Source organism: Saccopteryx leptura, chromosome 1, assembly GCF_036850995.1.
Source record: "Saccopteryx leptura isolate mSacLep1 chromosome 1, mSacLep1_pri_phased_curated, whole genome shotgun sequence".
NCBI lineage: Eukaryota > Metazoa > Chordata > Mammalia > Chiroptera > Emballonuridae > Saccopteryx > Saccopteryx leptura.
In genome coordinates, this window is record NC_089503.1 from 178,508,713 (window position 1) to 178,535,067 (window position 26,355).

Sequence of the window (26,355 nt, forward strand, 5' to 3'; positions counted from 1 at the left end):
CTTAGAACAGTCCCTGACATGTAACAAGGGCTTTGACTTGATATTTACATTATTCTCATTAGTGACAGAGACAACTGGACAGTCACATTGCCTCTCTTCGGCCTCTTGAAACTTCTTTACTATAGACCAGGTGTTAGCAAACTCTATAAAGGACCAGGTAGTAAATACATATTTTAGGCTTTGCAAGCCATAAGGTCAACTACTCAGTTCTGATGTAGCCTGAGAGCAGCAACAGACAATATGCAAAGGAGTAGGCATGGCTGGATGCCAATAAAACTATTTATGAAACAAGCTGGAGCCATAGTTTGCCAACCCCTGCCTTAGCCTCACTTCCTCATGATTCTACATCTAAGCAGTGCCAGCTGCGCGCCCCAACAGGCTGTATTTTCCTTTGAGAGTTACAAAAGAAGAGAACATCTCTGCTTCCCAGCACCACATTCCAGCACCTCCCAACCCCAGTGCTCTGGGAGCCTAAAACTTCCTCACAGCCCAAGGGTTTTCAAGAACTTGGCATCCATATTAGCTGATTTCAGTAAAAGTACCAGTTAGACTTCTAGGATATATGCTGACAACAGCACTCACAGTGTTGTTAGGTATTGACACATTTTGTTATAGCTGCAGACACACAACTTGGTAAGCTTATTGATGGCATAATGTATTTCATCTTATTTAAAACTAGATTGTGCAGCTTTTCATTAGTTTTTAATTTCTGCGAATCTCATTTTTCCTTTCAAACGATGGAAAAATAGATACATTTTTAAACCACAGTGTCCCCTCTTGATTTAACAAGATCTTTTGAGATCATTAAATCCCTAAATTATCTAGTAAACTAATTGTTCTAGTAAACTAATTATTTGTACCCAGAAATTAACACAGAACGTACAGTTTGTAAGACTATTTTACTATTAAATGTATCACACATTCCAAAGTGTATATAAATCATACATGAGTTGTTTAAAGAATGAAAAATAATTCATGTGACCATTTTATGTTCTTCCTAAATATAGAAGATTTGAATTACGTTTTCTTCCTTACTGACATACATGTTATGATTTTTGTATATTTTTTTATTTACCCTATTTTAACCTAAAAATACTGTTTTATTTGCCTGTATTTTTCCCACGTTAAACATTCTCTTTGTTCTTTAGGCCTTTTTGCACCATGGACCTTCCATCTTGGTCACTTTCCTTTCACCAGAAGTATATCCTTCAGAAACTCCTTTTTGTTAAGATCTGCCGGTGACAACATCTCAGTTTCTCTTTGTTTAAAAAATGTCTTCATTTCATCCTCTTTCTTTTCTTGATTAAGACTTTATTTTTGACCAGGCAGTGGCACAGTGGATAGAGCGTCGAACTGGGATGCTGAGGACCCAGGTTCAAGACCCCTAGGTTGCCAGCTTGAGCGCGGGCTCATCTGGTTTGAGCGAAAGCTCATCAGCTTGGACCCAAGGTCACTGGCTTGAGCAAGGGGTTACTCTGTCTGCTGAAGGCCCGTGGTCAAGGCACGTATGAGAAAGCAATCAGTGAACAACTACAAGGTCACAATGCACAACGAAAAACTAGTAATTGATGCTTCTCATCTCTCTGTTCCTGTCTGTCCCTGTCTATTTCTCTCAATGACTCTCTGTCTCTGTAAAAAGAAAAAAAAGACTTTATTTTTTTGTTGACAGCAAAATTCAGTGTAAGGTACAGTTTCCCATATACCAGTGGTCCCCAACCTTTTTTTGGGCCACAGACCAGTTTAATGTCAGAAAATATTTTCACAGACCGGCCTTTAGAGTGGGACGGATAAATGTATCACGTGACCAAGACAAGCGTCAAGAATGAGTCTTAGATGGATGTAACAGAGGGAATCTGGTCATTTTTAAAAAGTAAAATATCGTTCAGACTTAAATATAAATAAAACGGAAATAATGTAAGTTAATTATTCTTTCTCTGTGGACTGGTACTGGTCCGCGACCCGGGGGTTGGGGACCACTGCCATATACTACCCTGTGGACAAGTCCTGCCTGGGATGAGGACAACGGAGATGCAAAGACCCGACTCCGGGGACCAGGTTCAGTGATGCAGATCCACTTTATTCAGGAAGTAAGCTAGCTTATATACATGGGTTCAGCCAATAGGACGTTACAGCGTGTCCTTCATAGCCAATGGCTGAAAAGATCAGGGAGCTGCATGGTTGGCACTAAGTCACTTCCTTATAGCAGGTGAGCTTCCTTCCTGGGTATGCCGAGGAGGCTTCTGGGAGATGGATTATTCTCACAGCAGTGCATCAGCCACAGCTGCTAGGAATGCGCTCTGCGCTCCACCCACACTACCCCACACCTGCATGGCCTTCACCTATTTCCAACATTCTTTACTGTAGTGGTATATTTGTTACAATTGATGAAGCTGCTACATTGATACATCACAGTAACCCAAAGTCCATAGTCTACAATAGGGTTCACCCTTGGTGTTGTATAGTCTATGGGTTTGGACAAATGTATAATGACATTGTACCCATCATTATGGAATCATACAGAGTATTTTTAGTGCCCTCAAATTCCTCTGTGCTCAGCCTACTTATCCCTCCCCTACCCGGGCAACCACTGATTTTTTTATTGTCTCCATGGTTTTGCCCTTTCTAGAATACCATATAGTCAGAGTGTAGCCTGGGCAGATTGGCTTCTTTCACTTAGTAATATGCATTTAAGGTTCCTCCTTGTCTTTTTACAGCTTGATAGGTCATTCCTTCTTAGCATTCGATAATATTCCATTGTCTGTATGTACCATGGTTTATTTATCAGTTAGTTCACCTACTAAAGGATATCTTGGTTACTTCCAAGTTTTGGCAATTATGGATAAAGGTTCTATAAATATCTGTGTGTAAGTTTTTGTGTGGACCTTACCAGGAGTGTGATTTCTGGATCTTATAGTTTAGTTTGTTTAGTATGTTTAGTTTTGTAAGAAATCACCAGTCAGTTTCCGAGTGGCTGTACCATTTTGCATTCGCACCAGCAATGAATGAGAATTTCACTTGTTCCACATCCTCACCTGTATTTGGTGTTGTCGGTGTTCTGGATTTTGGCCATTCTAATAAGTATATAGTAGTATTTCATTGCTGTTTTAATTTGTACTTCCCTGATGATGTATAATGTGGAGACTTTTCATATGTTTATTTGCCACTGTATATTTTATTTGATGAGATGTCTGTTCAGATTTTTGGCTCATTTTTTAAATTGGATTATTTTATTTCTTATTGTTGAGTTTAACGAGTTCTTTTTATATTTTTAGGATATCAATCTTTTATGAGTGTGTCTTTTGCAAATATTGTCTCCCAGTCTGTGGCATATCTTCCCATTCTCTTAACATTGTCTTTTGCAAAGGAAACGTTTTTATTTTTTTATTTTTTATTTATTTATTTTTTGCAACAGAGAGAGGGACAGATAGGGACAGAGAGACAGGAAGGGAGAGAGATGAGAAGCATCAACTCTGTTGTGGCACCTTAGTTGTTCATTGATTGCCTTCTCATATGTGCCTTGACTAGGGGGCTATAGCAGAGCAAGTGACCCCTTGCTCAAGCCAGTGACCTTGGGCTTCAAGCCAGCGACCTTTGGGCTCAAGCCAGCAATCATGGGGTCATGTCCCACACTCAAGCCAGTGACCTCACGTTCAAGCTGGTGAGCCCATGCTCAAGCTGGCAACATCGAGATTCAAACCTGGGTCCTCTGTGTCTCAGTCTGATGCTCTATCCACTGTGCCACTGCCTGGTCAGGCAAAACATTTTTAATTTTAATGAAGCCCAGCTTATCAATTGTTTCTTTTGTGGATCATGTGTTTGATGTTGTATTTGAAAAGGTGCCACCAACCCAAAATCATCTCGATTTTCTTCTGTATTATCTTCTGGGAGTTTTATAGCGTGCATTTTGCATTTAGGTCTGTGGTCCATTTTTAGTTCATTTTTTTAGAGAGTATAAGATCTGTGACTAGATACATTTTTTTGCAAATGGATATTAAAGTTTTCCAGCACCATTTATTGGAAAGATTGTCTTTGCTCCATTGTGTTGCCTTTGGTCCTTTGTCAAAGATCAGTTGATTGTATTTATGTGGCCCTTTCAGAAGTCTGTTCTGTTCCATTGCTCTATTCCTTCACCAGTACCACAATGTTTGATTACTGTAGCTTTATAGTAAGTCCTGAACTTGGGCAGTGTCAGTCTTCCAACTTTGTGTTGGCTATTCTGAGTCTTTTGACTCTGCATATAAACTGTAGGGTCTGTTGCTGACATCACAAAATAATTTGCTGGGATTTTGATTGGGATTGCATTGAATTTCTAGGTCAAGTTGGTAAGAACTGACATCTTGATAATATTGAGTCTTCCTGTTTATAAACATGGATATTTTCCCATTTACTTAGTTTTTCTTATTTTATTCATCAGAAATTTATAGTTTTTCTTATATAGATCTTGCACATATCTTGTTAGATTTATACTTAAATATTTTTATTTCATTTTTAGGGGATGCTAATATCTCATTCTTTTTTTTAAGTATTATTGAGATTCAATTCACATGCCATTCAATTTACTCATCTCAAGTGTGCAATTCAGTGGGGTTTTTTGTATATTCGAAGATATTTGCAACCATTGCCACAGTCAATTTTGTAACGTTATCGTCACCTTAAAAAGTAATCCTGAACCCTTCAGTTATCCATTTTGATTCTTGAAAGATATTTTTGAGGATATGAAACACTATACTAGGAATTCTTTTTCCAGGGCACATTGAGAATATTATTCTACTGGCTTTTTGCTTCTACTGTTGGCCTTACTGTGACTCTTTTGAATGTAATCTGTCATTAGGAATTGGCAAGAAGGGAGGCTCCCCTATTAGACTTCACAGTGTTGGGTCCCAGGTAGACACTCTACCCAATGTGCCACCACCGGTCAGGCCTCCAGCTCTTTTCTTACCGTCAGATTAATTGTAATGTGGTCACTCAACTAACTAGTTCTGAACCCAAATCTCCTAACTTCTTCATTCTAATTTATCTACAGCAAAAACTATGTTCCTGAGCCTGAATCATATGAACATTTAAAATTAAATAATAAGCTCTTTTTATTATTTGATTTAAAGATTCTAATGCCCTGGCCGGTTGGCTCAGTGGTAGAGCGTCGGCCTGGCGTGCAGGAGTCCCGGGTTCGATTCCCGGCCAGGGCACACAGGAGAGGCGCCCATCTGCTTCTCCACCCCTCCCCCTCTCCTTCCTCTCTGTCTCTCTCTTCCCCTCCCGCAGCCAAGGCTCCATTGGAGCAAAAGATGGCCCGGACGCTAGGGATGGCTCCTTCGCCTCTGCCCCAGGCACTAGAGTGGCTCTGGTCACGACAGAGCGATGCCCCCGATGGGCAGAGCATCGCCCCCTGGTGGGCGTGCCGGGTGGATCCCGGTCGCATGCGGGAGTCTGTCTGACTGCCTCCCCGTTTCCAGCTTCGGAAAAATACAAAAAAAAAAAAAAAAAAAGGATTCTAACAATGGATCATGTACAAACAATTATAAATTATCAAACTTCTAAGAGTGAGAAAGCCCTGCATTTTCAGTGAAGGACCTATTTATAGGAAATTACAAGAAATAGAAATGTATTCTTTGTGTAAGGAAATGATCCGGCTTACTCATTTTTGGGATAAAATAAACCCAAGAAAACGCATTGCAACAAGGCAAAATTTTGTAATGTTGTCAAGTCCTGTTGTAATGTGAGGCAGAATTATAAAAAGCACTGTGAATTTCATTTTCTCATACTCAGGCGGTAGGAATTGGGGCATATGGCAGATCCATTCCTGTTAGTGATGTTGGGCCAATAACATGCATCATAAACAACAGGAGTTGAGGGTTCAATCCAGGCTAGACACCAGGGGCTTTCCAACTTTGGAAACAAGTAAGAATTAATGGTTCTGATCCTTGAGTCATCCAAAGGCCAAGCAGTAGAGGTGATGGAGAAGTCAGGACTCATCACCCTACTTGGGGACACAGCACCTTCCAGACTCTGTGAATTCATCAAGGTCATGGTAAAAAATAGTTGGAGAGGCTGTGGAGAAAAAGGAACCCTCATTCACTGTTGGTGGGACTGTAAAGTTGTACAACCATTATGGAGGAAAGTATGGTGGTTCCTCAAAAAACTTCAAATAGAACTACCTTATGACCCAGCAATCCCTCTACTGGGTATATACCCCAAAACCTCAGAAACATTGATACATGAAGACACATGTAGCCCCATGTTCATTGCAGCACTGTTCACAGTGGCCAAGACATGGAAACAACCAAAAAGCCCTTCAATAGAAGACTGGATAAAGAAGATGTGGCACATATACACTATGGAATACTACTCAGCCATAAGAAATGATGACATCAGATCATTTACAGCAAAATGGTGGGATCTTGATAACATTATAAGGAGTGAAATAAGTAAATCAGAAAAAAACAAGAACTACATGATTCCATACATTGGTGGAACATAAAAATGAGACTAAGAGACATGGACAAGTGTGTGGTGGTTACCAGGGGTGGGGGGAGGGAGGACAGGGGGAGAGTTAGGGGGAGGGGGAGGGGCACAGAGAACTAGATAGAGGGTGGCGAAGGACAATCTGACTTTGGGCGAGGGGTATGCAACATAATTTAATGACAAGGTAACCTAGACATGTTTTCTTTGAATATATGTACCCTGATTTATTAATGTCATCCCATTACCATTAATAAAAATTTATTAAAAAAAAAAATAGTTCTTGTTCTGAAGTGGCTTCTGAGGCATATGGTCTGTCTTGTCTTTCTTTGGTTTTATTTCCCCATATTAGTATCTTCTCCCTCTTTTTTACCAAAGGACAACAACAAATGTATCATATCACTAATAAGTCTACCCTACCATAAAGAGATAAATAACTTCATATAACAGGTGGTATAACTGCCTGACCTGTGGTGGCGCAGTGGATAAAAGCATCAACCTGGAATGCTGAGGTCACTGGTTCGAAACCCTTGTCTTGCCCGGTCAAGGCACATATGGGAGTTGATGCTTCCTGCTCCTCCCCCTTTCTCTTTCTCTGTCTCTCTCTCTCTCCTCTCTATCTAAAAATGAATAAATAAAATCTAAAAAAAAAACAACAGGTGGTGTAACTTAAATAGACTTGAAGGAACATCAGATGACTCTGCCTTTTTTCATGCTGCTTTTGTCTCAGTTACCTATCTTGTGATACAAAGTTTCTACACCTGAATTAAGACTTAAAGCAGAGCCTCTTAAGGTTGAGTATGAGCTTCTGCTGAGTCTGTAGTCATTGTAGCTGTCAAGTCCATGTGTCTCTGACGGCCTAAGAGAGTAGGAGAAGGCTGCTGCATGCTGCTCGTTGTGTGTGTCATTTTATTTCTCTGTGATGTCTAGAATTCAGTAAAATTCCAAAATCTTGTAAAACTTGAGGCAGTTATCTACCAGAATCAGTCATTTCTGAGGGTGAAAAAAATGTGAAAACCAGTCTCCTATATTTTTATTATGAAAAATTTCAAACATATACAGAAATAGGGAGAATAATATAATAAACCTTTTAGATAGCCAGCATCCAATTCAATAATTATCAAGACTTTACAACCTTATCTTCTAACTTCTCTGCTCCTTCTTCCTTCATTCAATTATCTTATTCTTTTTGCAGTTCTTAGCATTTATGAATCTGTTACTTGCTGTCTTTCATTACTTTTGAAAATTTTCAGTCATGATGGCTTTATATATTGCTTCTGTCCCAATCTCTCCCTTCTCATTTGAGATTCCAGTCACTATGTGTGAGACCCATGTCTCTCTAGTTTCCATTTCATTGTCTCGTCATGTTTTACAATTGATAATTCCTTTGATCTGCCTTCCAGTTCACTAATTTTTTCCTTGGCTGTGACAAATCTGATGTTAGACTGTTGAGTTCTTCATTTCAGATTTCTGTTTTTCAGTTCTAGAATTTTCATTGGTTATTTTTTTATATACTTTTTAATTTTCTGTTTGTATCTTTGACAACAATGTGGAGATTTTCTTATGTATTGACAAGGCCATTTCATGTACAGATTTCCTAGGTTGTCTCAGAAATATCTTTTTAGAGTTATTTTGTTTGAATTAAGATGAACAAGGTCTACATGTCACATTTAGTTGTTGTGCCTGTTATATCTCTTGATCTAGAAAGTTCTCCACTGCTATCTTTTTCTTTTCACATTATTGACCTGTTGAAGATCCTAGGTTAAGGTCCTGCTGAATTTCCCATACCTCGGATTTAGCTGGTTGCTTTTATTTGTTCTCTATCGTTTGTTGTTTTTATGAAATGGAATTTAACTTCATGGGCTTAAATTCTATTTCCCTCTCTCCTCACTATCTTTCCCTTGCCCCCCACACCCCCCTTCCCTCCTACTCCTCCTTCATCTCAAGGATGTTTTTTAGGTAGAGCAAAATAATTCCTATTGCATAATATTAGATAGCATGTAATGTCTGGTTGTTCTACTTTACTAATGCTAAGATTAATCACTGGATTCAGATGGTAACAACCTAATCTATCTATTGTGAAATTCTCCATCATTCTTTGATCTACAGGTTTTATCTGTTGATACCTTTTTCCTAAATCAATTATGTCTTTAGAAATTACAAAATTATTTTTCCAATTCAATTGCCATTTCATATATATCATTTAAAATTCATACACTGAGCCATTTGTCTGCTCTGAAATACAACATATATAGGCAAGTTAAGCTCTCCTTTTAAATTTAGTGATTTTTTATATCAGTTCTAAAAACAATAATCCTGAACAATAAATGGTTTTCTTACCCAATAAAAGCCAAGACTACTCTGTAATGAGGCAATGTGATTGATCTTACATCGTGTAGAAAAACTTCAGCAAAACCGAAAGCATGAGTCCTGCCATTAGGTATTTTCTTCTTTGCATCCTTTTATTAATTGATTGATTGATATTTTAGAAAGAAACATTAATTTGTTTTTCCATTTACTTATGCATTCAATGGTTCATTCTTATATGCACCCTGACTGGGGATAGAACCTACAGCCTTGGTATATTGGGGTGATGCTCTAACCAACTGAGCTACCCAGCCAGAACTCTGCATCCTTTTAACTTGAGACATTCCAGTTCCCTGACTCCAAGCTTCCTTGTAAAATACGGCAGCAGGATCCTGGTGCTTATGGGTCTGAGTTAAAACTAGTGTGCTGCTGCCCTTCTCTGCTTGTTTAAACACATTCTCTCCTGTGCACTTACAGAAGCATGGAAGGCCAGTTCTCCACTGCAGGCCCAACATTCTGGAGCATGTGACCACTAACTAGCACTGTGCCTGTGAAAAGAAAATCTGTAACACCCAAACAAGGAGCTCACCTTGTCCAGTGACTTTGGTGTTACATTGTTGCTCATGTTTTCTGTGACAGTGGTATGTTCTGGAATCTGGGAATCAGCACTGACTCTGCGGCCCCAGCAGGCCTCAAGGACCTGTGGAATCAGTTGTATGACATTATTGGCGTCAGATCCTTGTTTTGTTTTGTTTTGTTGTTGTTCTCATTACCACCATCCTCCCTAAATCTATCTGCCCTAGGGTCTCTTTTCAAATTTCCTGTGCTTTCTATTCTGATAAAATTCTCTCAGTTCCCTGCAGTGGTGGCCGCCGCCTAGAAGCCGAAGTTCATACTTCCTAGCTTCACATTTCTGTCTCCTCACAGCCTGGCCTCAGGCCCTCCTCCTCTCCTCTCTTCTTCTCTCTCTTCTTCTCTCTCCTCTCCTCTCTCCTCCTCTCCTTTCTCCTCCTCTCCTCTCCTCTCCTCTCTCCTCTCTCCTCCTCTCCTCCTCTCCTCCTCTCCTCCTCTCCTCCTCTCCTCCTCTCCTCCTCTCCTCCTCTCCTCTCCTCTCCTCTCCTCTCTCCTCTCCTCTCCTCTCCTCTCCTCTCCTCTCCTCTCTACTCTCTCCTCCTCTTCTCTTCTCCTCTCCTTCTCTCTCCTCTCCTCTTCTCCTCCTCTACTTCTCTCCTCCTGTCCTCCTCTCCTCTCTCCTCTCCTCCTCTCCTCCTCTCCTCTCTCCTCTCTCCTCTCTCCTCCTGTCCTCCTCTCCTCTCTCCTCTCCTCCTCTCCTCCTCTCCTCTCCTCCTCTCCTCTCCTCTCTTCTCTCTCCTCTCCTCCTCTCTCCTCTCCTCCTCTCCTCCTCTCCTCTCCTCCTCTCTCCTCTCCTCTCTCCTCTCCTCCTCTCCTCTCTCCTCTCCTCTCTCCTCTCTCCTCCTCTCCTCCTCTCTTCTCTCCTCTCTCCTCCTCTCCTCCTCTCCTCTCTCCTCTCCTCTCTCCTCTCCTCTCTCCTCTCTCCTCCTCTCCTCCTCTCTTCTCTCCTCTCTCCTCCTCTCCTCCTCTCCTCTCTCCTCTCTCCTCTCCTCTCTCCTCTCCTCTCTCCTCTCTCCTCCTCTCCTCTCCTCTCTCCTCCTCTCCTCTCCTCTCTCCTCTCCTCTCTCCTCTCCTCCTCTCTCCTCTCCTCCTCTCCTCCTCTCCTCTCCTCTCTCCTCTCCTCTCCTCTCTCCTCTCCTCCTCTCTCCTCTCCTCTTCTCTCTCCTCTCCTCTCCTCTCCTCCTCTCCTCCTCTCCTCTCCTCTCTCCTCTCCTCCTCTCTCCTCTCCTCCTCTCCTCCTCTCCTCTCCTCCTCTCCTCTCTCCTCTCTCCTCTCCTCTCCTCCTCTCCTCTCCTCCTCTCCTCCTCTCCTCTCTCCCCTCTCTTCCTCTCCTCTCCTCTCTCCTCTCCTCTCTCCTCTCCTCCTCTCCTCTCCTCCTCTCCTCCTCTCCTCTCTCCTCTCTCTTCCTCTCCTCTCCTCTCTCCTCTCCTCCTCTCCTCCTCTCCTCTTCTCCTCCTCTCTCCTCTCCTCCTCTCCTTCTCTCCTCCTCTCCTCCTCTCCTCATCTCCTCTCCTCCTCTCCTCCTCTCCTCTCCTCTCTCCTCTCCTCTCTCCTCCTCTTCTCTCCTCCTCTCCTCTCTCCTCTCCTCCTCTCCTCTCTGCTCCTCTTCTCTCCTCCTCTCCTCTCCTCCTCTCCTCTCTCCTCCTCTTCTCTTCTCCTCTCCTCCTCTCCTCTCCTCCTCTCCTCCTCTCTCCTCTCTCCTCTTTCCTCCTCTCCTCTCTCCTCCCCTCCTCTCTCCTCTCCTCCTCTCTCCTCTCTCCTTTCTCCTCTCTCCTCTTTCCTCCTCTCCTCTCTCCTCCCCTCCTCTCTCCTCTCCTCCTCTCTCCTCTCTCCTTTCTCCTCTCTCCTCCTCTCCTCCTCTCCCCTCTTCTCTCCTCCTCTCTCCTCTCCTCCTCTCTCCTCTCCTCCTCTCCTCTCCTCCTCTCTCCTCTCTCCTCTCTCCTCTCCTCCTTTCTCCTCTCTCCTCTTCTCTTCTCCTCTCCTGTCCTCCTCTCCTCCTCTCTTCTCTCTCCTCCTCTCTCCTCTCCTCCTCCCCTCCTCTCTCCTCTCCTCCTCTCCTCTCCTCCTCTCCTCCTCTCCTCCTCTCCTCCTCTCTCCTCTCCTTCTCTTTTCCTCTCCACTCTCCTCTCTCCTCTCCTTCTCTCCTCCTCTCGTCTCTCCTCTCTCTTCTTTTCTCTCCTCTCCTCCTCTCTCCTCTTCTTTTCTCTCCTCTCCTCCTCTCCTATCCCCTCTCTTCTCTCTCCTCTCCTCCTCTCTGCTCTCCTCCTCTCCTTCTTTCTGCACTCCTTCTCTCCTCCTCTCTACTCTCCTCCTCTCCTTCTCTCTGCTCTCCCCCTTTTCCACCAGGTCAGCCTCCTGTATACCACGAGAGCTAACCATCCCTTCCACACCCTACACACTTGTCCATGAAGCCCCTAGTCCTGCAGTCTGAACCAGCCCGGCCTCTGTGCTGTCCCTGTGCTCCTCACTGCACTGGAGCACCTGCTGTCAGAGTCGTGGTCTGGCAGCTCTCTGTGTCACTCTCACTGTGTCATGATTCAACCTGCCTTGTACCTGCAGCTAGAGTCTAGGTGTCCTAGACTATATGCTAACGAACGGCAGGGGCTCACCTTGGCTGCTCTGAGTTCCTTACAGCACTGGGCACACCTGTCATCCGGTCGGCACACCTTCCCTTCTCCTTCTCATTCGCACTCCTGCCAGACACTCGCCATCTTCAGACACTCTGATGGCTTCTCTGGTCCAGGCTCACAGGCTGGCCTTGGGGTGGGACAGCCGCGTGATTGAAGGTACTTACAGGCCCTCCTCTTACTCCGTCACTGTGACACAGGGTCAAGTCAGTGAAAGCCCTGCCCTTGGTGGGGATCATCTCCCAGCAGGAGTGAGCTTCTCCAGTTGTCCTTGGGGTGCTATTCCGGCAAGTGACCATGCTTCTTGTTCCATTTGTCAGCCGGGAGATCTCCAGAAACCACCCAGGTGCAGTCAGCTCCCCGGCCGCGCTTGCTGGGGTACTGCTTGGTAAATATTTATGTGGAAGCCCCCTCCCCCCGCCCCAGGTGCTTCCTCTTAACCTCCTCTTTGGTTTTTAGTAACTTGAACTAACCAGGACAGGGACCTGTCATGGCATAATTATACCCCACTTTCTCTGCCATCATAGAACCCTCTGCTAACTGACATGACAGGTCTCCACTTACTCGGGTGCCTATTTAGTATCAAATTACTTTTTGGCCTTTAAATTTAATTATGCCACATTTATAGCAATAAAATGAAACCTCAAATCCAGGTGTGTTTTTCAAGGAAATGTCCAGGGCAATTTCTTTCAGATGATTGTGTCCTGTGCTTGCGCCTTTTGTTGAGGGATCTCCAGAGCCTCTCCACACAAGTAGGTCATGGTGTTCATTCTCGAAGGGGCAAGGTGGACTGAGCGATTCTTGGCATACCAGGGGAGAAGGGCGCTCCGGACCCCAGGTGTTGCCTTTGTCTCTCCCCCGTTCCTCCCTCTCCAGTTCTTTAAAAGAATGGCCAACCTTGTATTGACTTACATACCTCCTTCTCAGATAGTGCTTTCTACTTTTTGGAGAGCATGAATGTAAAGTTTCTATATCATATTTCATGGGGGAGAGCTGAGGTTCAAGGAGAGGAAATGGTTTGCAGTTCGGTTCACATTCGCCAGTGAACGTGTGTCTCTCCTGGTCGGTCTTCTTCACCTCTGTTACACAGCAGCGCGAAAGCATGAGTCCGAGTTTGTAAAAGAAAACCAGCAAGAAGGACACGTGGTCCATGGCAAGCCTTGCCTGCGTCATGACTCTCAGGACTGTCCCACTGACATCTACGTGCTGACCCCATGGCCTCCCGGCAGACAGCATGTGGGGTGTACTCTTGTTTGTGCTAAGCTTTGGGGACACACTCTCTCTCTCTCTCTCCTCTGCACTCAGCCCAGCCTTCCCCCATCATCCCGGAAACCTTTGCTGGTCCCACCAGCTGTCACCTACCTCTCTGCCTTCATAATGCCTGTGTCATTGTCTCAGTTCACTGACAGCTTGAATTGAGCATTACCATGTTATTGTATTTCTCCATGTATAAGACGCACCTTTTTTCTAAAAATTTGGGGTCTATAAACTGGGTGCATCTTATATAGTGGTTGTAGGTTTTTTACTTGCATTTGACAGTGATGAAGAGTTGTATGAATTTTATGATGAATAAAACTTGAATTCAATAACTTTATGTAATACAATTTTTTTTAAATTTCAGGCCCCAAAATTAAGGTGCATCTTATACATGGGGAAATACGGTACTAAGTTAGGCATCATTTGGTCATTGTGTCATGCTCTGTTTTATAATAGTTTTAAACTGTCATATGAATGTTTGTCTGGTGTCAAATGGGGTTATTGGACCTTGAGGAAAACAGATATAGTCCCCCGGCTCTGGGAACAATCCTGCATATATAGTGGAAACTCAGTAGTCTCAAGAGTAGTGGATGTGGGGGGCAGAAGAAGCCAAACTCTACTCTTCCGTTGAATCTAATATGATAAATCCTTGTTGAATCAAATTGAAGTTATATTGGGCCTGAAACATAGCCCTTCGTTTTCATTCTTGGTCCACTACAACACCTCTTCTATTCTGTGACGTGCGGAATTAGGGAAGAGCTTGCAGGATGGGTGTAGTTCCTGGTTCCCCTCCTCCCAACATGACTGTGGAGTCTGAGGCTGTATCTCTTCTCTGTGTTCATCAGAAAGGCCCCGCCAGCGCACTGCGTTCCCGAAGGCTCAGTAGCAGTCACCACCTGTGTGGGCCCTCCTTCCATGGCCTCCTGCTGGGATGCTCCCGTGGGGGAAGGAGCCCCTGACACTGTCTGCCCTTTGCTTTCTCGCAGGATCTTCTTCCCGGGGAGCCACCCCGTCAGAGGTGTGCAGGTAATGAAAGTTGGCAAGTTGCAGTTACACCAAGGCATGTTTCCCCAGGCAATGAAGAACCTGAGACTGGTGAGTGTGCTTGGCCAGAAATGCCCTTTCCTGGTGTGGCTAGGCCTCTTTCTCGTGATTTTTAACAGTTGGCTCTACACACATGCGGCTGCATGCACATGTACACACATGTGCACACACACGTGTCCATAAACGTTCAACAGACAGCTCTAAGAACAACTGATTTGTGATGTTTGCTTATTCATGTGCTGTAAACATGTCCACCATGGTTGCTTTGAAACAGTAGCTGTAAAACCAGCTTGCAAAAATCATGAAAATTTAATAATCAGCTCTCACTGGTACAAACTGGCCTCAGAACTCACAGTGAACAAGTTGCCCTCCTCCATACCTCCCTACCCGCTATCCACAGGCCTAGTGTCCTTACACTAGTTTAGTGGGGGAAACAGACATGTGAACAAGTGATTAAATCCAGGCTGGAATCCAAGGATCTCTTCTTTTCCTCTAGACTGGCCCTGTCAGGCAGCCCCTTGACCATCGTCTGTCTGCAGTCCACCGTTGCAGCTTCCACCTCCCTCCAGTCCTCCCTCCCTGTCCACACAGCCAGTGCTCACTGGGCCGCTTGTCATTACCAGACACCCTGAACTGCTCACACTTAGGTCTTTGCAAAACTCTTGCTTCTGCCTTAAACAACTTCGCCCTGCGCCCACTCCTGGGCCTGGGAGAACCTACTGGCCTTCAAGGACCAGATCAAGTGTTGTTTTCTCCCTGTGCTCCTCCCACTCTGTTCACTCTACCAGGAGAGTGCTTATTCCATAGGAGGTCCCCAGCTTCCTGTCATGCAAGGTACCAAGAACTTAAAAAGTGTCCATTGTTGGAGGAAGGAGGGAGTGAGGAAGGGATGAGGAGTGAGGAGTCAATACAATGCTAGCAATAAGTGCCAAGAAACGAAGTGGAGGAGTTGAGTCAGTGTTGGGATGTACTGTTAAAGAGTTACAGGCTCTGGCCTGTTGGCTCAATGGTAGAGCATCAGCCCAGTGTGTGGAAGTCCCAGGTTCCATTCCCAGTCAGGGCACACAGAAGAAGCACCCATCTGTTTCTCAACCCTTCACTCTCTCTTCCTCTCTGTCTCTCTCTTCCCCTCCCACAGCCAAGGCTCCATTGGAGCAAAGTTGGCCCGGGCACTGAGAATGGCTCCATGGCCTCCACCTCAGGCACTAGAATGGCTCTGGCCACAACGGAGCAATACCACAAATGGGCTGAGCATCGCCCCCTGGTGGGCATGCCAGGTAGATCCCGGTCATACGCATGCAGGAGTCTGTCTACTTCCCTGCTTCTAACTTTGAAAAAATACAAAAAAAAAGAGTGACACTTATCCCCCTCCACCACCCCCCAGGAATCTGCACCGTCAGAGCTCCCTCTACCCTACATATGGCTTCCAGAAGAAGAGCTCACATACCCATCTGGTCCAGGATCTGGTTTTTCATGTTGAGACTGGGCTGTAGGGTTTCACAAGGAGCACCTGACATTTTAATGGGGTCTCTGGGGCCACAGTGCCCTTGTCTGCAGAAGAGCTATAAGGGAGAGACCAGGGCTTTGTAGTAGAATCTCTCACAGAGTCTCAGGGGGCTGGGTGGTCTCATAGCATGGGAAGTTACCCATATTCAGATGAGGAACAACAACATGTTCCTCATGTGAGGTTTTATTATAGCCATTGTATGCACAACTCTTAAAGGAAACATTAATTCCCTCAGCTACAAAGACAAATCTGAAAGATCCCAAACAGATATCTGGATACTCATTATGGGGTAACATGGGCTGGGCAGATGGTGCTAGCTATCACCAGCTCTTCACATGACACATTCATTGACCTTTTAAAGCCCTCATGCCCAGTTCCGTTCTCTCTTACATCCTTGTGAGGTTTCCTCATCTCCTCCAGAAGCATCCGTTGGTAATAGTTTTAGCATCTTCTATTCCTGGTAACAAAGATAAGCCAAAACATGGACTCTGATAGCTGCCAAATGAAAGATCTTGGAGCAGCATCAGGAAGTCTGCCATGAGAACTGGGGTTAAGTCACTTCCTGTTTGGCTCTGGAAAAGTCACTGAGTCTCTTGCTGGGTTCTGATTATCAACCAGAATACAAATGTGCATTCCCAACAGTGTCGTGTAGCACAAAGAGCACTCAGATTTAAGAGTTGGTAGGTTCACTCTATGGCCTTCGCCTCAGGCGCTAGAATGGCTCCAGTTGCAGGAGAGCAAAACCCCAGATGGGCAGAGCATTGCCCCCTGGTGGTCATGCCGGGCGGATCCTGGTCGGGCGCATGCAGGAGTCAGTCTGCCGCCCCATCCGCCTGCTTCTCACTTTGGAAAAATACAAAAAAAAAAAAAAAAGTTGGTAGGTTCAGGTTCCAGTCTCACCATTTACTAGTTTTGTGGCTTGAGGCAAGTCTTTTAATCCTTTTAAATATTATATAATTTTCTTATTTAAAAAATAAGAATATCTACCCTATAGAGTTGATTTGAGAAGTATATGAGGTTACGAGAGTGTTTTTGCCTGGTCCCAAGCATTTTGAGACTCTAAAGGGTTATTATAGGAACCCTCATTCTGATCACTCCCAACTACCTGGTCCCTTTTGCTCTGTTTGTGGTTTGGGTTTATACAGTGTTTCCCCTTTTGAACAGCTACTCTATATAACTGCTCCCTAGCAGGTCACATGGGTATGTTCCGTTTCCCAAGATGAACGGGAGTTCCTCAAGTAACCCTACTTATATACCTTTTGCATTGTCTGGTACTGTATTACCTAACATAGACACACATGCCCCAAATGCAGCAAGTTCTATCAAATCTGTACTTGAATAAATGGATGGATTTTTTTTAACGAATAAAAGACTTTTAAAGCCCTACTTTGGTCCTGTTTTTTCAGAAGTATATAGTTAATGGGCTAGATCTTCTCTGGACCTTTGGTGACCATTTGCTAGTAGAGGTATAGCCTGAACACATCCATCTCTTCACAAAGTCATGTGACCTATAAGTCTAGAAGCTGATCAGTTTTGTTCTGCAAAAAGCCTCCCTTCCTGAACTTTCTCAGGACCCGGGTAACCTGGAGAGGAGAAAGGGAAGATACATTCTTTGCCTTTTGAAACTGGTGTTCTCTGTAGACTGGCAACCCTAGATATTCTTTCTTGTTTTAGAAACTCTGGAAATAATGTAGTGAAATAGCTTGAAAATAACGGTTTCAAAAGCTGAGTTTGGAAGAGAAATCAGAAAAGCTTCAGAATCAGAAATCAGTTACAGATTCAGTTAGGCCCGGCCTGCTGCAGGGAAGGAATCCACTTAGCCTGGCTCTGATTCGGTTTAGGCGTCCGTCTGCCCTGGGCTCAGCTGAGATTCTGTGATTGCCACCACAGAACTGTCCTGAGGTCCCTTCACAATGCTTTCCTCCTGTCTCTAATCTACTTTCATTTCTTTCCATTTATTTCTTGGAGAATTTTGTTAGCCACTAATTTGACTTCCTGGACCTCAAGGGCAGGTGTTCTCATCAGAGCTGTCTTGTCAGTGAGCCTGTTTCTTTTCTGTGAACCCTGCCCACTGCTGGCTCCCTTACTCGAGGCCAGGCAGTGACTTTGTTACCAGTGCCTGATGAGCTGAAGTCAGGTTAGAAAAAGTCAGACTTCTTCCCTTTCAATAACTGTTTTTTATGTAGATGTCTTTTCTTACGTTACACTGTAATATTTTTTTCCATTTCCATTGCATTTTGATGAAGCATTTTGAAGATTTTTTTATCCTTTATTGTCCTGAACAGGCAGCACAGGCCCAGTCCTGGACGTTGTTCCTCTCATTCCTACACAGTTGGTGGCTACTCTCAAGGCATAACCATGCTGGTGTCTAGTTACTCCAGCCTGCACCCTGATTTCAAGCCCCTCAAATGGCTGGGTTAGAGTATGCAATTTTGTTGTTACCATTTCTTAATCTGCTAGTGATTCTTAATCTTTTTAGTCATGTTCTTGTTTGGGAATCTGATGAGAACCACTGACTCGCCAGAGAAAAATATACAAACACAACATTTTTTATATTTGGTAGGGAAGGGGGCTTTGGAGACCACCTGAGGCCTCTCCATATACTCCTAAGTGCCCACAGCCTCGAGCTTATAAAGCTCTCTTCTCAATGTGTAACATCACACCTTAGGGGGCAGATGGGAGAAAAGAAGGCAGGCAGAAGTGAGGGGCCATCTTGTCCATAATGCCTTCAAAGAGTTGTTCAGAAGTACCTGCCTCAGATACTTATGAATGTTCCCTACTGACCTCCAAATAGAGAACTTTAATTTCTGAACTAATGAAAGGAGACAAGTAAAAGAATGGTAAGTAAAATGAAAGTATAGTGATTAAGTCACATTAAAAGAAATAAGCAGAAATTTAGCTACCAGTAAGTGTGAGCCCAGCAATAACTAGGAGCCAGGTGGATAACCAGACAGATACCTCCACCTGGCAGAAACCAGGTGTCGCCCCCCCGCCCTTCTCTGCTGGAACAATGTCAGAGGAAGAAAGCCAGCTAAAACTGAAGGTCTAAATAAAATTCAGAGTCTCAATGAAATCCTCAGAGTGTTCAGGTTGCAACTGAAAATCACTCATCATACCACGAACCAGAAAGATCTCAATTTTAATGAAAAAAAAAATCAATATATGCCAATTCTAACATAACAAAGATGTTAGAATTATCTGACAAAGATTTTAAAGCAGCCATCATAAAAATGCTTCAATGAGCAAAACAAATGGAAAAAATAAGAAATCTCAGCAAAGAAATAGAAGAGATGAAGAAGAAGCAAATAGAAAATTTAACAATAAATACAATTACCAAAATAAACAGACTGGAGCTTAACAACAGAATACAGAGGACAGAAGAATGCTTAATGAACTTGAAGATAGGACAATGGAAGCTACCTAATCTGAAAAACAGGTAGATAATGACTAAAAAGGGGGAAAAACTGAACAGAGCCTCAGGACCAATAACAGAAGACATGGCACTGGAGTCCCAGAAGAAAAAGAGAAACAGGAACAAGTATTTGAAGAAATCATGATGGAGGCACCCAAATTGGAAAGTAAGAAATAAAATTATCTTTGTTCACAGATGTCATGTAGAAACCCCTGAAGATACCATATACACCAAAAAACAAACAAACAAAAACCTGTTAAAACTACTAAACAAATCCAGCAAAGTAGCAGAATATAAAATTAATGTGCAAAAGTCAGTTGCATTTCTATATACTGGCCATGAACAATCAAAAAAGGAAATGAAACAGTTCTGTTTACAATAGCATCTAACAGGATAAAATACACAGAACTAACTTAACCAAGGGGATGAAAGAACTGTAGAATGCTGATAAAAGATAAAAGACATAACAACCCAATTGTAAAATGTATGGGGAAAAAAAGGCTTGTGGAACCAAAAGGAGAATTAGACAGTAGACTGGTGGATACAACTGTAGCTGGGACAGCAGCACCTCTCAGTCAGCAATCAACAGAACAACTAGACAGAAAATCAGGACTGTAGAAGGATTTAACAACACCATCAACCGACAGGACCTAATGGACATCCAACAATAGCAGCATGTACGTTCTTTCCAAGTACCCGCAGAACTTAGACCAAGGTAGACCATATTCTGGGTCATAAGACAAGTCTCAATAAATGTAAAAGGATTCAAGTCATACAAAGTAAATATTCTGAACACAGTCAAACTAAGTTAGAAATCAGTAATATAATATTTAGAAACAAAACCAGATGGACACCTCCCAGCTCTGTGTCTGGGACTTGGTTGGCCCCTAGAATTTATCAAGTCCAACGCCTCATTCAGTTGAGGAAAATGAGACTCAGGGAGAAAACACTACTTCTTCAGGGCCCCTCAGGTGCTCAGTAAATGTTCACTGGATCTATTGAAGAGGTAAACGTGGTGACTCAATGGCAACTCTTTTACTGGAATAGCCACTCCCATGGGAAGAAGGCACATACCTGAGCTCACCATGTCCTTAACCCCTTCTGAGGTCCCCTGGGCTGCTCTGGTCCCTCTCCCACCTCTGGACAGCCCAGCTCTTTACATTTCTCTTTGTCACACATGGTCCTGCTGTAACTGTCCTCTGGCTGTCTCAGAGCTCTTCCTGGTAAGGCCAAGTCTTGTGCACTATATTATTAGCTGCTCAGACAATGTGTCATGAATAAGGCCATTTTGCCTTCCAGGAGGTCAGGTTCTTCCAGCAGGTCCTACCCTGAGTTATTCAAGGTGGAGAGCAGCATGGGGCCAGCAGGGGTGCTGCTGCCCTCAGATGGGCCATCGAAGGCTCTAGGGTTTCTGCTGCCCATTGTAACAGGCTTGCTGTGGCTCTGCAGCTGTTGTGGGTCTATGTGTGTGTCTGGCTTCTGACATTTCTTTTGGGACACCCCAGCCCCCCACCCCGTGGCTCCTCCACTCCCCTTTCATCCTGAGATGGGCAGAATGAGAAAGCCTGCTTCCATTTTTCCCTCCTGTGATCTGATCCGAGGGTCTTCTCATGCATTTATTTCTTTTCCCCCTGATTTTATGTCCATATTTAAATCGTGCTTGAGGAAGCCATTTATTGCATTCCCTCAGGCTCATGGTGGAGAGCATATGAGATCCTTGATAAGCTTAATATATTTTTATTAAAAATTAATAAGAAAGCTATATTGCTTGCAAGTTTCAATCATAATTTGATTTAATTCATTTTACTTATAATATATAACCATAATTCTAAAATTACTTTAAAAAAAAGAGAGCTATGATGAGATTAAAATCCATGCTGGGAGCGACTTTTTTTTTTTTTAAGATTTTTATCTATTCATTATAGAGAGAGGAGGGAGAGAGAGAGAGAGAGAGAGAGAAGGGGGAGGAGCAAGAAGCATCAACTCCCATATGTGCCTTGACCAGGCAAGCCCAGGATTTTGAACCGGCAACTTCAGCATTTCCAGGTTGACGCTTTATCCACTGCGCCACCACAGGTCAGGCCCTGACTTTATTCCTGAGTGAACCCTGCCTGTCCCATGGCAGGCAGTTCGTGCTGCCATTTCTCGTGTGACATTTAGAGTCAGTACACGGGTACAGCGGCCCCCTCAGAGGCTTCCAGTGAGTCTTCTGTGGATGATTATGTGCAGGCTCTTTTTAAATGCTACCATTAAAAAAAATAAAATTTAATGGAAAGAGATAAGCTTTTTCCAGCCCAAGCTGGCCCTAGTTTTATATTTGCTTAATCTAATTTACATACTGCTGCAGGAAATTAAACCAAAATTATCCTCTCTGACGTGCGCATGTGCAGCAGCCGGGATGGGCTGAGAGAAGGGAGACAGAGCTACAGGGAACAGTGCGCTGGTTTTCAGAGATTTATTGTGAATCTCTTTATTTGGTAGGGGGTGGGGGGTGGAAGTAGCCTTTAAGGAGAGCCAGCCTGGGCCTACGGCCACTTAGGGTTTTCACATCACTGAGAACTGCCGTGCAAGTGATGCCCTGGCCAAGAACAGATTTCCTCCATCAGCAGGTCTGAGTTCCAGCTTACCGTATACTCAGCCTAATCTGTCATTCATGCACATAAGGAAGACAGTCACCGATGTATTTTGCCCTTTAATAAGTCCTACTTCTTTCTTTCCTCTGTCTCTCTTTTTCTATACCCTGCCCACCGCTCAGAGAAAATGACAGTATTGTTAATTGTATCTGCATTTAGTTTTACCTTCCGACAAGTGATGGGGATTTTTTAGTCCTCTGCCCCCAAGCTATACTCATTCCCCCTGCTTCCAGCCACCTGTGGATAAGATCTTCTAGTCTTGGTATCCCAAGCCCTATACAAATATCCAGGTTGCCCCCTGCCCCGTCTTTGCTTCCGGCACCGTATTCACCACCCAATAAGAGAAGGCAGAACACCAGCAGGAGCATGTGTACTAGGAAGACCCAGGGCTCCCACAGAGAGTCTCCGAAGCCACATCTAGGAGACCCTCCAGTCCCTGTCCTGGGTCCCTGCAGACTGCTTGATGGTGGAGGCTGCCCAGAGCAGTTATGAAAGGAGCCCTCGGTGGAGTCCTGAGAGCTGGTGCTCACCTTGGGTCGACCTCTCAGGGCAAACATGAGGACGTTGGGCCCAGTGGTCTTCATGGCCCTTCACGAGGAAGTGGGCTGGGAGGTGTGGACGTGGGGCCTGGAGGGCAGGCAGCTGTCCCCCACCCACCCCCCGCCGGCTGTGGCACTGCAGTCCCAGCATGGCTGCAGGACTGGAGGCCTCTTGTCCTGCTCTGGGATGAGTGGATCTATTCCTTTAATGACCACGAAGACTCTGGCTCAGCCACAGTTAATGTTAACTCTCGGGAGAGAGTGCAACTTATGACTGGAAGGAAGGTGGGACCTTGTCATGTTTGAAAACATGCAGATCAGGCTTATGTTGTCAGAGTGATACGAAGATGATGGTCATTAAGCCTGAGTCACGTCACAGAGAAGCCCAGATCATTCTCGAGGTGAGGAACCTGCACAAGTATAACCTGCAAGGCAATAAGCTGCTGGTCTGGGACTTGTCCTGGGAAACAAGCCAGGCCTCCCCGCAGAGGCATCCAGGAGAGAAGGAGCCCTGGCAGGTCAGGCCTGGCCTTTCTCTGGTCTCCCTGTCTGCGGGGCAGGTGGACGGACAGCTCTTGCTCCTCCTGCAAAGAGCTTTCAGGCAGTGCCGTGGCCTGTTCGTCTTCCTTTGCCAGATCACAGGTCCTGCCCTCTTGTTGAGTAGAAGGAAAGAGAACAGCTTTCAAGTGGGAGCCTTTCCCATGAAGGAATCTCTGACCTCTGTACAGTGGAGCTCTCAGACCTCAGCTGTCCAGGCCATGGAGGACCCTGGGTGGTGCCCCAGGGAGGGATGGGGGGAGAGTGACTAGTAAGACATTTGCTACCCAATGGCCTCACACTGATTTATCTTCGGCCCAGAGGGCTCTCAGCCTGTCTGCAGCCTGCAAAGTGGGGGCTACTCCCAACTCCTCCTCTCCATTTCCAGATACCCCCTCTTAGGACTTTGCTCACAGACACTGTCTACCCACAGGGCAAACACACTCAAGTTACTAGCAAACAAATCCCCAACACCCAGAGTCTCAGTCCCAGATACCTCATGGGTGTCCCCTCTGGGACATGGGATGATGGGTCTGATCATCACTACAGGATTGCTGACAGGTTCCGTGGACAGAGCTCTTTTCCAGGCGGAGTCCAGGACCTGAGATGGTGGGCCTTCCTCCCCTCTTCCTCTTCCTCTTCCCCTTCCCTTTCCCTTCTCTTCTCTCCTCTCTTTCTCTCTCTCTCAGAGCTAAATCAAGGTCCCCCTGCCTCCCTGTTTTCCTTTAGTCCAATCTAAAGGGAACACTTTTAAAGAGGCAAAAACAGAAACCAGGAACACAGGCTGGAAGCACTCAGCCCTGAGCACTGCACTTCTCCTGGCTGCAGGTTTCCCTCCATAGAATGAGGCCGTCTGACCACATGACTGCCAGGGTGCTTCCCAGTTTGAAAGTCTATGGCTTTAGAAAATGTTCACACTCAGAATTGGAATTCTAGGGATGTGTCCTCAGCAGATACTGAGCACAGGCAAAAAGTCATGTGCTGGAAGATCTACATCAATCATATCATAGTGAAAATTGGAAGTCACCTAAATTTCTAAGAGTAGCTGAGTGAATGATGGTCTGTAAACATGGTGGAGTTAATCATAAACATGATGGAATTAATTATGTACTACCATTAAAATGGTAGTTATGCTGGCTATAAATTAACATTGAATGATAGTCACTGTTGTTTGTTGAGAGCTTGTTGTATCAGTTGTTCTCAGCCCTGAAGGCACATCAGAATCTCCGGAACCCAGGTCTCACCCCAGGGGGTAGTTTGGCACTGGTGGGGTGTGGCACTGGTGTCTCGTTTGAAGCTCCCCAGTTGATGCTTCTATATAGCCATGGCTGAGGCCATGGTATTGCACACCAGCTACTTTTCAGGGCCTTAATAGCCACCAGGTAAACTTTATGTGTCTCCTTAGGGCACATTCTCATGGAACATAATGGACCTGATGCTCCTCACTTTCTTTCCACCCCCCATTTGAGCAGTGCAGGATGATACTGTCTGTCTCTAGTTTACTTATTACAAAAGCAGTCTTGAGGGTGTTCTGGTTCTTTATTGCTTTATAACAAACCATCCCAAAACTTAGTAAAGGACAACCACCACCATTTATGCTCACAGAGTATTTGGGGTACTTGGGTCTGGAATTTGAAAAGATCACAAGAGGAATGGCTTACCTCTTTCCCACAACATCTGAGGTTGCAGCTGGGCACACCGGAATCTTGGCTGTCTTCTGACTAGTGGCTGGAATCATCTGGAGTCTTCTTTGTGCACATTTATGGGGCTAGACTAGGCTGACTTGACAGTTTTGCTCAGCTCCGACTGTCAGAGCTCCTACACCTGGCCTGCCCATGCAGCTTGGGCTTCCTCACAGCATGGAGGCTCATGGTTCCAGGCAGAGGCTATGTGACCTTTTTTACCTAGCCTGGGAATTCCTTAGCATTACTTCCATTGTACTTTATTTTTAAAGTGGTTACAAGCCCATCCAGATTTCAGAAACATTTTGCAGGTACAACTGACAAGATTTAGTGGTGGACTGAACATAGAGAGTAAAGGAAGGAGTTGTTCAAATACCAATGCTACGTATCATATGACATAAAAAGAATACAAAAAAATTATATGTATATCACAATGCGCATAGATGAGGGTTCAACACTGCATGCACAAATGAAAATTTATTTTAAGCTGGTAGGAGCACGATATTTCATTTTCAGTACTACCTGATCATTTTATTAACTTTTCCTAAGCCTCTGTGACTGCTCTCCAGACCTATGCACTAAAAATCCCAGAAGATCGTTGTTGGATGGCAGACCCCAGCGTGACTCCATGAGTGAGTTCGCTTTCCGAGTACCACATTACAGTATCGCCCTGGTTGCTGCATATTCTGGCTCGAGAACCCTGGGCTGCTCACACTGTAGACCTACAGGGTACTCCCAGCCCTAGTATCAGGGGATAAGATGAGGAGTGGGCCGGGGCCCACATGCTTTGGGATCTAATCTGCCTTCTTTTCCCTTTAGGCCTTTGACATTATGAGAGTGACACACGGCAGAGAGCACAGACTCATTGAAGACTTGATTCTGCTCTTGGAAGAATGTGATGCCAACATAAGAGCATCCTAGGGGGGCCCAAGCGGGGCCCCCAGTATTGGGGTCGCACACTCGATACTCTGTTTGCCATGTGCCCCTCCCCTCCTGCAAATGCTTTTCTTTTTTATGTAGGTAAATAAGGCAGATGTGCAATTTGTAAACCACAGGAATCATTAGTTGTAGAGAAGCATGATTATAATAAATATAAAAAAATTGAGTGCCACCTGTTAATTGTTTTCTTTGCTTCCTCACTGGTAATTGTAACATTTAAGATCTTAACATTAAAGATAGAAAATCCTATTAAAAGCGTGACAGAATAAGTATTAACATTCTCCTTGGATATATATGTAGGGATAATTGAATAAAAATCAGTGTTTGCACATTTGCTTCCTTTTAGTCTTTCTCCATTCGAGCAAGAAGCAGAATTTTCAGATGTTGTTTGTATGATTTGTGTTAACGGGTGTCTGTTTCCAGATACATCTCCAACACAAGAAGTTTTATCCTGAATCCTAGAAAGAAGTAATTATAGCTGTTATTAGAAAAGGATATAGGAAGTCTTAGCACAGTGGTCCCCAACCTTGTTTGGGCCACGGACCAGTTTAATGTCAGAAAATATTTTCACAGACCGGCCTTTAGGGTGGGACGGAAAAATGTATCACGTGACTGGGACAGGCATCAAGAGTGAGTCTTAGACGGATATAACAGAGGGAATCTGGTCATTTTCTAAAAATAAAACATCGTTCAGACTTAAATATAAATAAAATGGAAATAATGTAAGCTATTTATTCTTTCTCTGCAGACCGGTACTGGTCCGCAGCCCAGGGGTTGGG

The 26,355-nt window shown here is 44.4% G+C and overlaps 1 protein-coding gene across 5 annotated transcripts in view; it reads left to right on the plus strand.

Moving 5' to 3' along the window:
- SMYD3 (SET and MYND domain containing 3) overlaps positions 1-25,905 on the plus strand; it is a 740,343-nt gene extending 714,438 nt beyond the window's left edge. For all 5 annotated transcript variants that reach the window (XM_066381715.1, XM_066381725.1, XM_066381734.1 and 2 more), the window contains 2 exons: positions 14,270-14,378; positions 25,457-25,905. In XM_066381715.1, coding sequence (XP_066237812.1) covers positions 14,270-14,378; positions 25,457-25,558 — 211 coding nt within the window. In that variant the 3' untranslated portion in view covers positions 25,559-25,905. The remainder of the gene's footprint in view (positions 1-14,269; positions 14,379-25,456) is intronic.
- The last annotated feature ends 450 nt before the right edge of the window (positions 25,906-26,355 follow it).